The following is an 11,526-nucleotide window of genomic DNA, read 5'->3' on the forward strand; positions in this document are numbered from 1 at the left end:
TATGGGACTTGATCTAAAACAGTCATTGCAGCCACCCCTTCAGACTTTAAGGATCCCTGACTGCTATATCTGCAACCGGCATTGGAACCTGTCTGCATTCTTATCAGCACAGTGAGGAGCTGGTGCCCAGGCCACCCTCCCCACAGGGACCTGTGTCCTCTCTCCTGGGGACTGTCATGTCCTAGCAGAGCTGGGGGAGCTTGTCCCCATCACGGTGCTCACTTCCATTCCTTTGAGTTTTAGTGTCCCGTTTCCCTGTTGGAAATCAGAATCTGGGTATGAATTGTTTTTTTAGATCCTTCCCATAAAGGGTCAATGAGTTAAAGGAAGAAGAATCTACAATGGGAGAGAAGACATCAGTGACTGAGAACCTAGGAACCTTCCAGAATCTGGGTGCTGAGTCTGTTGCAGGTGGGGTGGGGGCGGCTGTGAGGAGGAGGATGCAGCCCAGTCAGGCTCCGTGCGTTGCGGCCTCCGACGGGGTCATTCCTCGGTTGGGTCATCTTTGTTGCTCCTTCGCCTTGGGCGCTTCGGGGAGAACCTTGTCCGACCAGGACCTGTGATCCCAGGGACAAGAGTGCCACCTTGTGGTGGCTCCAGGACTGCGCTCAGTGAGGGCTTCCTGTGGCCGCGTCAGCCTGGGCTCCAGCTGGGTCTGGCCCTCAGCCGCTGTCTTTGGGATATTTGTTCTTTCTTTGTTTTTGTAGATATTGTACCCATCCTTTTGTTTACATTAAATTGTTGCGGTATTAATTAAGTTATTATGGCTGTTTTTAATTGTTCAATTACTGGTGTCTCACATTTTCCCTCGTTGCTGTCTTCTGCCCTGCCCACTCCCCTAAATTATTACTGTGGGTTTTTTTTTAATTTATTGTGATTGGAGCATCATCCCAATATTCCGAGATTGCAGGTTTGACCCCTTGTCAGGGGCCATACAAAGTCAACCACTGACTTTGTGAATAAGCAGGGAGACCAATCTGTGACTCTCTCTGAAAGCCACAAATTGCTTCTTGAAAAAGAAAGTGCAGCCCCACACAAGTTGGTGGTGGGAGGTGGAGCCCTGGCAGGTGCTCAGACCGAGAAGGTGAGGCTTTGGTGAGCAGGCTGAGAGTCTTGCAGAAGCGGCTGCAGCCAGGGCCCTGGCCCTTCCCCCACCAGAGCTCTCGCTCCCACCCCGCCCCTGGGCGCGTCCTTCTGTCCACCGCCCTTTCCCACCCCCATATCCCTCCGCATAAGATGAACCCAGTCCGCAGGACCCGGTCCTCCCCGCAGGAGGTAGGAATGACAGCCCGGCAGCTTGCTCACCTGTGTTGAGTTACATACACTGTGTGCTTAGGCCTCGGTCCTTCCCTGCTGTGCAACCATGAAAATCAATTCATTGGTTGATTCAATGTGAATGGGGACAATACCTGTCCAGAAAATGATGGAGACGTTATCCCCTCAATGAAGACAATCCTAGGCAGTGGAGATGTGCTTCCTCCATTATTTTAGGTCTATATTTTTTCAGCTCTCTCTCATATGCTGGCATGTTACACATAAAATAAAAGTACTTCCAATGAGGTACTACTTTCAACATGTGAAGATTTTTTAAAATTCTCACTTGAGGATATGTTTAGTGATTTTGGAGAGAGAGAGGGGAAGAAAGGGAGAGAGAGGGAGGAAGGGAGGGAAGGAGGGAGGAAGGTTCATTAATTGCCTGTCATCTGAGCCTGGATGGAGGACCATGACCACAACTGAGGCAGGTGCCCTGACTGAGTCTCGGACCCACAACCTTTTGGTGTAGGGAGGACGCTCCAGTGAACTGAGCCACCCAGCCAGGGTCGAACTTCTGTTTTGTTTGACATGGTCAACCTTTCCTGAAGTTTGTTTTTGTTTTTTTTTAAATTTTATTTGGTTTTATTGATTATACCATTACAGTTGTTTTGTTCCCTCCCTTCATTTCCCTGCACCCCCCACCCCACCATTACCCGCCCTTTAGTTTATGACCATGTGTCTCAAGTTCTTTAGAGTCTATATTTCCCATACTATTTTTGCCCCCTATCTATTTTCTATCTACTGTCTATGCTACTTATTTTCTGTACCTTCTCTCCCCTTCTCCTCCTCCCACTCCCCTGTTGCTAACCCCTTGAGATCTTCATTTCTATGTTTCCACTCCTGATCTAGCTGTCCTCTTAGTTTGCTTTTGTTTTAGATGTGGTCATTAATAACTGCGAGTTTGCTGTCCTTTCACTGTTCATGTTTTTTTTAACTTCTTTTTCTTAGATAAGTCCCTTTAACATTTCATATAATAAGGGCTTGGTGATAATGAACTCCTTGAATTTGATCTTATCTGAGAAGCACTTTATCTGTCCTTCCATTCTAAATGAAAGTTTTGCTGGGTAGAGCAATCTTGGTTGTAGGTCTTTGGATTTCATGACTTGGAATACCTCTTTCCAGCCCCTTCTTGCCTGTAAGGTCTCTTTGGAGAAATCCACTGACAGACTGATGGGAACTCCTTTGTAGGTGACTGTCCCCTTATCTCTTGCTGCTTCTAGAATTCTCTCCTTCATTTTAATCTTTGCTAATGTAATTATGATGTGCCTTGATGTGCTTCTTGGGTCCAACTTCTTTGGGACTCTCTGAGCTTCCTAGATTTCCTGGAAGTCTATTTCTTTTGCCAGATTGGGGAAACTCTCCTTTATTATTTGTTCAAATAAGTTTTCCACTGGTGGCTGTTTCTTTCCCCCTTCTGGTACCCCTATAATTCGGATATCGGAGCATTTAAAGATGTCCTGGAGGTTCCTAAGTCTCTCCTCATTTTTTTGAATTCTTGTTTTTCCATTCTTTTCTGTTTGGTCATTTTTTTCTTCCTTCTGGTTCACTCTCTTGATTTGAGTCCCAGTTTCCTTTTCATCACTATTAGTTTCCTGTGCAATTCCCTTCATTTCAATTAGTTTAGTCTTCATATGTTCCTCTAATTTGTGACCAGAATCAACCAGTTCTGTGAGCATCCTGATCTCCAGTGTTTTGAACTGTGCATCTGAAAGTTTTGCTATTTCTTCGTCACTTAGAGTTATGGGGTCTGGGGCTTTGAGATCTTCTTGAGCCATTTTTGGTCTGTTCGCCCCAATTAGGTGTGAGGAGCAGAGCCTTAGATGTTCACCAGGGTGGGGGGCTGCCCAGGTCGCTGGGTTGTGTCTCGGTATGTGGGGAGGACAGCGGTCCTCTCTGCCACTTCCCGCCACTGGGGCCTGCTCAGACCATCTCACTGCTCACTCCTTAGCTGGTCTATCTGTGCAGGAATGTGTGACCACAGTCAACCTTCCACCCTGAGCACTGGCTGGGCCTGCCTGTGGCTCACTGGGTCGCTCCCTGGGTCTGCCCTTTGCAACCCCACGCCTGGAAACCACGTGCCTGAGTCCATTTGACCGAGTTTTCCTGCGCAACCCTGATCCGCCACCTGCTGGCTTCGCCCCTCTTACCGGTCAGGCTGAAGAATTCACTGTTATCAGACTTCCAAAAAGTTCAATTTTCTGTGTTTTGGCTGTGTTTTCTGCTGCTAATATTTTGTTGTCTCTAAACTTGGTTGTGTGAGAAAGCACGGCGTCTCCACCTATGCCTCCATCTTGGCGGAAGTTGAAGTTTGTTGATTGAATGGATGAAGCACTATTAAAATGCCTCAAAGCTGCCATTTATTGATTTGCTAGTAGAATTTTTAGTTCAGTTAATAAAATATAGAAGTGGGGACTTCGTTTTCTCTTGGTGCTTTATTTTTTCCTTTTGTGGCAATCTGCTATTTTTAATACTTTATGTAAGTTATTGGTGTTAAATTATATCTATTGCAGGGGGTGTTGTAGCCATTTAAAATGCATTTCCAAGTTAGCACAGTGTCGTTAAAACTACTGTTGACCATTTCAAAGAATATGAAAGAATTCTACCTTAGTGTAATATTGTATACCTCCTCAGATGCTTTGAGAAACTGACTTCATGTATTTTTATTCTGTTATTCCCCACAAGAAATATAATTTCTGCTGTCATGAGCTAGTTAGCTCTTCCAGAAAATAAGAAATGGAATAGAAGTGTAGATTACCCATGTATCGCCAGGATGGCCAATTCTGTAAATTAGTGTATTTCATGTAAATGTGTTATTTGTATATACTATGAAGAGCTTTCCTTAGCTTTCTTTGAGTGCAGGTTCTCTCTAGGTGATGTGTTTCCATGTTTATTCACATAAAAATGATCTTTATTTCACCTACAGTTTCTCTCATAAAATTGTACAAACTACTTTCATTTTCAAAAGCCAGGAAATTGTGGCCAACAACAACAAAAAATCTATTTAGCACCAAGGAACCGCAAGTTAAAAATTAAACAATGCAGTGCCCGGAAATGATTTTTACTTTTAAAATTCTTGGTTTGAAATCATTTCAAATATACGTAAATTCCCCCTGACCCAAGTACTACAACTGGTGACGCTTTGCTGTATTTGATTTGTCCACAGTTGGTCTGAAAATAGTCCTCGTTATGGGTATGTTCTGCTTCACCTGAGAGCGCCCTGTGTGCGCATCTGACACACCCCGTGGTGTGGTTTCCCACACACACCGTTACACGACATCCGCACTGCCCTTCGACTGAGAAAACCAGCGTCCGTGTGACTCGACCGCTCTGTCTACACGTTGGTTCGGATTTTCCCATTGGTTCAAAACACCTCCTTTTCTTTGCTTGTTGAGTGCTCCCACCAGGGATACATGTCGCGTTTAGTTTTGGTGGCTCTGTCTTCCTCTTTATGGGCCACCTGGAGGAAGTGAAGAGGCCTCCGCACGTCCCCATCATCCCACAGTCACACAGTCCCAGCTGCACCAGGCGCACACGACTCTGGGTGAACATTGGCGACTGAATCTTTGTCCAGGGGACAATTCCGAGTTAGAGCAGTGAGTTCAGCGTGCTGGGCAGACTTCACCTCCAGTCAATGAGCATTCTCAGTTATGTCCACCACGGAAGTTACTGCATGTCCCCCTCAGTGATGTCCCTGGTCATCTCTCAGATAAGATCCCTCTGTAACCAAATTAAAGCAGCGGCATCATAGGAGTTTCCTGTCAATCATTCCTGGGAACCAGTAGGTGGTCAGTCAGCACCACACAACTGTCCTCATGCTGTAAAGAGGGTGACAGTCGCAGGGTTAAGGTGGTCACACGGAGTTAAAATGACAGTGGGCACAGAGATCAGGGCACTTCCTAAGAAGCCAAACAACTGTCAGAGTCATGCTGAGTGCGATGAGGGGACAATAAAGAGTCAGCGCAGTGAGAAGCATAAACAGAGAGAGGAGAACCCACAAGTACTTCCTCTGTTTATTCAGCCAGGCTGCAGCCAGCGGGCCGCAAACGGTGGGGGGCGGGGTGTGAACAAATGGTATAAAGTCTCACCCAAGGAACTCACCTCCCCAGACGTTCAAATTTGGGTCATGGGGCCCCGAGCTCTGCTCCTGCTGCTCTCCGGGGCCCTGGCCCTGACCGAGATCTGGGCTGGTGAGTGCGGGGTCGGGAGGGAACGGCCTCTGCGGGGCAAGAACCAGGGGACCCAACGTGGGTGCAAGACCCTGAACGGCGGGTGCCCAGAACCCAGATCACCGACTCCCGCCTGGACTCACACCTGCCCCTCCCCCCCCATTTTCCGTCCGCTGTCCCCCTGCAGGCCCCACCGCAGACCCCGGACGCGCGTCCTCCCCGCCCCCGGGCACCCACAGCCTGAGAATTCTCACCACCACCGTGTACAGCCCGGGCCGCGAGGAGAACCGCTACATGGGCGTTGGGTACGTGGACGACAGGGAGATGGCGCGGTACGACAGCCACGCCCGGGGTCCGAGGCTGAGGCTGGCAGCAGCGGGGCTGGAGGAGGTGTGGATGGAGTGGCGGCGGGACGAGGAGGCGCACCGACAGTTTGGGGGCGACTACATGCTCAAAATCCAGCACTACGAGCAGATGAGCAGAGCGAACCTGAACAACCTGCGCGCCCACTACAACCACAGCGAGCACGGTGAGCCCCGTGCGCGCTCGCTCCCGGGTCTGGGCACCACCCCCATCCCCAGGGACTGGCGGGGTCGCCCCGATGCCGGGTCCAGCGCCCCTGCGAGGCCGCTGGACCCGCCCGCCCCCACTGAGGAGGACCCCTCCAGGACTTTGATGCGGTTTCACTTTCACCTTAGGTTCAATCACCGCTGGAGGGCACTGACGGGTTGGGTCTCAGACACACCTGTTCTAGGGGCGGGGCTTAGTGACGGCGCGCCAACCTGGGGGCGGGGTCAGGGTCGCACACCTTCCAGGAACTGAATGGCTGCGTCTTGGGGTCCGACGGGCGCTTCCTCCGCGGGTACAACCACTTCGCCTACGACGGCTCCGACTACGTCTACCTGAACGAGGACCTGCGCTCCTGGACCGCGGCCGAGGGCATCAGCTGGAGCGACCTTGTGCAGGTCCCTGATGTGGAACGAAGGAGGGCCTACCTGGAGGAAAAGTGCGTGCGCTGGCTCCGCCTGATCATGGAGAAGGGGAGGGAGACGCTGCTCCGAGCAGGTACCAGGACGCTGGCCTCCCCGAGGAGGGGATCTCTGGGCTGGGGCGGCTTTCCACCAGGAGAGGAGGGAAATGGGGCAGTGCCAGACTGTCCCTCATGCTCGGGAGAGGGGAGAGGCCCGCTGGATTCATTATTTTGTGACTCCCCCAAGGGTGCAGGTTTCTTTTAAGATCTGTAAGGGACCCAGCCTCTCCCTTAAACACCCACAGCGGGTCCCTCACACCCTGCAGCACCTGGGGCACCAGGATGCTCTCCCTGGTTCTGGAACTGAGACCCTCTCTGGAGGCTTGTTCCCCCACCCCCGCTCCCGCTGTCCTGTCCACTCTCAGGGTGGTCACATAAGCACTGCTGTAGTGTCCCATGACCATGCAAAGTTACTGAAATTTCTCACCCTCCCCTCAGTTCCTCCAAAGACACACGTGACCCACCAACCCATCTCTGACCAGGAGGTCACCCTGAAGTGCTGGGCCCTGGGCTTCTACCCTGCTGACATCACCCTGACCTGGCAGCGTGAAGGGGAGGACCTGACCCACGATATGGAGCTTGTGGAGACGAGGCCTGCCGGGGACGGGACCTTCCAGAAGTGGGCAGCTGTGGCCGTGCCCCCTGGAGAGGAGCAGAGATACACGTGCCATGTGCAGCACCAGGGGCTGCCTGAGCCCCTGACCCTGAGATGGGGTGAGGAGGGGGTGTGGGCACAGAGCCTCTCTCTCCTCAGGGTGTCCCTGAGCAGGGTCAGGACTCAGGCTGAGGTTGGTCTCTCACCTTCCCCTCACAGAACCCCCTCCTCAGACCACCATGACCATCTTGGGCATCGCTGCTGCCCTGGGTCTCCTTGGAGCTGTGGCTGCTGGAGCTGTGATGTGGAAGAGGAAGTGCTCAGGTGGGCAAGGAGTGGGGCTGAGTTCCCTGTCCCCTGGGGGTCAAGCCCAGGTGGAAGTGTGCTCTGCCTGGTTAATGGGCATCGTGTCCCCACACAGGTGCTTGTCCATCTGGGGCCTATTTCCTAACACTGACTCTAGTGAGGCCCGTGGGAAAGTGAGGGACACATTTATCACCTGATGGTTCTAGTGGTGGGGACTGATTCCCAGCTGTCACAGGTCAGAGGAAAAGGTCCCTGCTGAGGAGAGTCCACAGGGCTCTAGGTCCAGTCCCAGCACATGTACTTTCTCTGAATTTCCTGATCCTACCCTGGGTGTTCAGTCACAGTTCTGGAACCTTCCCTGTGCTTCAAGAGTGTGAGGCTCCTTTAGGGTCACAGGGCCCAGCCTGCCCCCTGACTTCTCACAGAACATTTTCTTCCCACAGGCAAAGGCAAGAAGAGCTACTGTCAGGCTGCCTGTAAGTCTGGGTGTTGGGGAGGTGACGTCTGGGACAATTGGGAGAGTGTGGGCTGGAGTCTGTGAGGGGGGCTCCCTCAACCCGTAACTCTGCTGTTGTGTCTTCTGCAGGCAGCGACAGTGCCCAGGGCTCTGATTTGTCTCTCACAGATTCTAGTGGTGAGACCCTGAGCGCAGGAAGTGGGGGGTCATTGAGACTGAGGGGCACAGCTGTAATTTGAGGATTCTCAGGTGGGACATTCTGAGCATGTGGTGCCTGTGGGGGGATGTGACACTTCTGAGACTGACCTGAATTTGTTTATGACAACCTTGTTTCCCACTGTGACAGTGCTGTCTTGTATGAAACCTGGTACTAAAACAGTCACTTTAGCCTCCCCTTGGGACTTGAGGGATCCCTGACTGCTGTTCCTGCAACCGCCATTGGAATATGTCTGTGTTCTTATCAGCAGCAGTGTCGAGCTGGTCACCAGGTCACCCTCCCCACAGGGACTTGTGTCCTCTCCCCTGGGGACGTTCATGTCCCAGCAGAGTTGGGGTGAGGCATCCCCATCCTGGTCATTCCTAGTGTGGGGCATCTTTGTTGCTCCTTTGCCTTGGCCACTTCAAGAGAACCTTGTCCCATCAGGAGCTGGGATCCCAGGGACAAGAGTGCCACCTTGTGGTGGCTCCAGGACTGTGCTCAGTGAGGGCCTCATGAGGCGGAGTCAGCCTGGGCTGCAGCTGGGTCTGTCCTGCAGCCCCTGTGTTTTGGGTATTTGTCGTTTCTTTTTATTTTTTCCTTTCTTTTGTATATATCGCACCTGTCCTTGTTTTGTAAAAGTTAAATGATTGTGGTGTTTTTAAGTAAATGATTATGGAGTGTGGGCGCCACTAGCCCCCTTGGCAAAGCCAGGGGGCCGGGGTCAGCTGGCAAGGCCGCTGCCCGTGGCACAGTTCCTCTCCACCTTGCTTGGCTCCCTGCCTGGAACCTGCTGTGGCTAGACAATAGGTCTCCCAAGAAAGCTAGACAGCCTGTTTCCCTGTAGAAGGGTAGGTCATGCACCAGTGCTTGATAAACAGGGATGTTTTGATAGCACCCTGTGTTCCCCTGTTGTTCTGTGGAGTAGCTTTGCAGAAAGGACAAAGAAACTGGCTTGGGTGCAGCCCCCTCCTCCTTATTCCCCATAATTGTAATAAAAGCCTTGAATAAACAGCGGGATGCTGAGACCTCTCCAACCTGACTCCCTGCGTCCTTAACTCATTTCCGCCCCCTCCCCTCTCCTGACGAGGCTGGTCCGCGGCAATGGAGTGTGTGTGTTTTTAATTAAATGTGTTGTGGTTGGAGCATCACCCCAATATGCCAAGGTTGCAGGGTTGATCCCAGGTCAGGGGCCCTGCAAAAACCCACCAATGAACAAAGGAAAGGGTGGGACCACCCATCAGATTTTCTCTCTCTCCCTCCCTCCCCTTATCTCCCTCCATCTCTTTTTAAAATCAATCAGTGAATTGATTTTTGAAGAAAAAAATTGTAGCCCCACTCAAGACAGTGGTAGGAGGTGGGGCCCGGGCAGGTGCTCAGACCGGGAGGGTGGGGCTTTCTTTGGTGCGCAGGCTGAGAAATGGCTGCAGAGAGAGCCCTGGCCCTTCCCCCATGTCCCTCCGCTCAGCTGTTGGGACCGTCTCCTCCTTCCCAGGGGTGAGAGCGCCAGCCCGTGCTCACCTGTGCGGAGGTACACAGTGTGCGCCCCGGCGTCCCAGTGCGTCCCTGCTGTCCCCAGGGCACGGGGGTCACGTCGAGTCACAGCGCCGCTAAGTCCCAGGGGAGACACGGAGGCTGGTGGAGCACAAGGGCCCAGACACAGGGGACGGGGCCTCTGACACTGTTGTAGGACAGCAGGGCTGTGCCCAGGGTCCTCCGTGTCCCTTGTCTCCAGGAACCGCCGGCACCCACGTGTCTGAGTCGAGGGGAGTGGCCTGTCCAGAGGCACCACGCTGAGGGCGGGGCGGGGCGGGGCGGGGCGGGGCTGGCAGGCGGCCAGGCCCCACCTGCGGGAGGGTTCTGACTCCCTGTCTGGCGCTGTCCCCAAGTGTGACCGCGCTGGGCTGGTGGCCACTGTCCCGTCAGGGCAGGGCGGGTGTTGGTGAAGCCCCTCACTGGCGAGGTCGGGCTCCAGGAGCTGTGATCGGAGCCCGCGGGGCTGTGGAAGGGGGTGCGCAGGTCTGTGGGGTCAATGGGGCCAGAAGCAAAGGCCTCACACGGAGCCGCGCAGGTAAGCGCCCCGCACAGGAGAGATGGAGTGACTGACGTGTGCGGTTGGAGTCTCGGACAGGGCAGCTGAGTGCGGGGTGTCGGCGGGGCTGCGGGGAAGGACGGCCGTGGGATCGATCCCGGAGAGGGGACATTTGTGTACAAACGTGTTAAATGCATGTACACAATCAATAAAATGAAGAAGAGTAAATATTTCTACTTTCACTTGCTCCTTTGTCTATTTAATTTTCTTGAATCTTCATCTGAGGATTGTGTTTCTTCCATTGTTTGTAGAGAGAGGAAGGGAGAGAGAGAGAGAGAAACGTCCACGTGAGAGATCAGTTGCCTCCTGCACGCGCCCCAACCAGGACTCGAACCCCCAAACTTGGCCTATCAGGATGATGCTCTAACTAACCTGAGCTACCTGGCCAGGGACATACATTCTCATAGTAGGCAGTGACCGCGAACTCTAAGGGGGTGGGGAGGGTGCAGGGCTCATAGACTCAGTACCTGGTATTGAACTCACACTCATGGACTCAGTACCTGGTATTGAACTCCCACTGTGGGTCAACTGCATTGTTGACCTCAACAGACACGGTCCTGAATCTATGGACCCGATACTCTGGTGGGGAGTCGGAAAGTAAAAGTAAGTAGAATAAACACATAATAATAATGGGGAGCGGGGTACCGGGTTCAGGTGCATGTTCTCCAGGTAAAGCCATTTCCGTGGAGAACAACAGTGTCTTCTTTCTCAGGAGAAGAGCGAGAGTGCGCCCCCTGGTGGTCGTGTAGGAAGGTCGCTGGTGTCCACACAGTCATGGCCTCCTATTGGCTCCAGGACTCTGAGCAGCTGCGTCCATGTCTTTTCAGGACAGTGTCCCAGGACCCCAGGGCAGGTGGCTCTGAAAACCATCTTCCTTTGCAGATGGGGGTTGGGGCCGTGGCCTCTGTCATCCTTTCCTTCCGTGGGGTCTCTCACTATTGCTTGGGCAACAGACAGAGGCCGACACATACGGTCCTCATTCACATGGCCAGTCTTGTGGTTCCTCTGTCCCCTGGATTCCCCACACGAGGCAGCTTTGGTTTTGAGGAGCCCCCGTCCAGCCTTGGTTGTAACTGTGTCTGACATGTACAGACAGTGGCTTGTGGCACCACCCTGTGTCCGTCCACCTGAGTCCTGAGCACCTATCAGTTCCTCTCACTCAACCCCAGGGGAGTGGGGAGGGCGATGCTCAGAGGAGGAGCCCCAAGCCCCTCGGTCCCTCCTGTTGCATCTGCTGGGTGTTGGTTTCTCAATGAATATCTGCACCTGTGAACAGCACTGCTCCACAGAACAGGGAAAACGATGCCAACAGCAGAGGGAAGTGTTTAATTTCACCCTTGAAATCCAGTGCAGGCGTTGCCATCCTGTGG

The 11,526-nt window shown here is 52.8% G+C and overlaps 1 protein-coding gene and 1 long non-coding RNA gene across 2 annotated transcripts; one reads left to right on the plus strand and one right to left on the minus strand.

The window, feature by feature from the left end:
* Window positions 1–2,692: 2,692 nt before the first annotated feature.
* Window positions 2,693–5,824, minus strand: LOC119037816 (uncharacterized). The gene is made up of 3 exons (XR_008392778.1): window positions 5,735–5,824; window positions 5,413–5,530; window positions 2,693–5,031 (listed from the first exon to the last, which is right to left on the minus strand). It is a non-coding gene; the product is annotated as an uncharacterized LOC119037816 (long non-coding RNA).
* On the plus strand, window positions 5,426–8,749 carry LOC119037804 (class I histocompatibility antigen, B alpha chain-like). Its single transcript, XM_053672015.1, has 7 exons — window positions 5,426–5,501; window positions 5,668–6,009; window positions 6,279–6,545; window positions 6,949–7,224; window positions 7,325–7,429; window positions 7,855–7,887; window positions 7,998–8,749. The coding sequence occupies exons 1-7, from the start codon at window positions 5,438–5,440 to the stop codon at window positions 8,105–8,107; spliced, it is 1,197 nt and encodes a 398-aa protein (XP_053527990.1). The 5' UTR covers window positions 5,426–5,437; the 3' UTR covers window positions 8,108–8,749.
* Window positions 8,750–11,526: the final 2,777 nt, after the last annotated feature.

The sequence above is a fragment of the Artibeus jamaicensis genome, unplaced genomic scaffold (assembly GCF_021234435.1).
Source record: "Artibeus jamaicensis isolate MK-2021 breed Jamaican fruit bat unplaced genomic scaffold, CSHL_Jam_final contig_723, whole genome shotgun sequence".
NCBI lineage: Eukaryota > Metazoa > Chordata > Mammalia > Chiroptera > Phyllostomidae > Artibeus > Artibeus jamaicensis.

Excerpts from the sequence above, each read along its gene's own strand:
- LOC119037804 (XM_053672015.1), top strand. The coding sequence starts at position 5,438 with ATGGGGCCCCGAGCTCTGCTCCTGCTGCTCTCCGGGGCCCTGGCCCTG. Across the intron at positions 6,546-6,948 it reads GGAGACGCTGCTCCGAGCAG|TTCCTCCAAAGACACACGTG; the intron begins GTACCAGGACGC and ends CCCTCCCCTCAG. Across the intron at positions 7,888-7,997 it reads GAGCTACTGTCAGGCTGCCT|GCAGCGACAGTGCCCAGGGC; the intron begins GTAAGTCTGGGT and ends TGTCTTCTGCAG.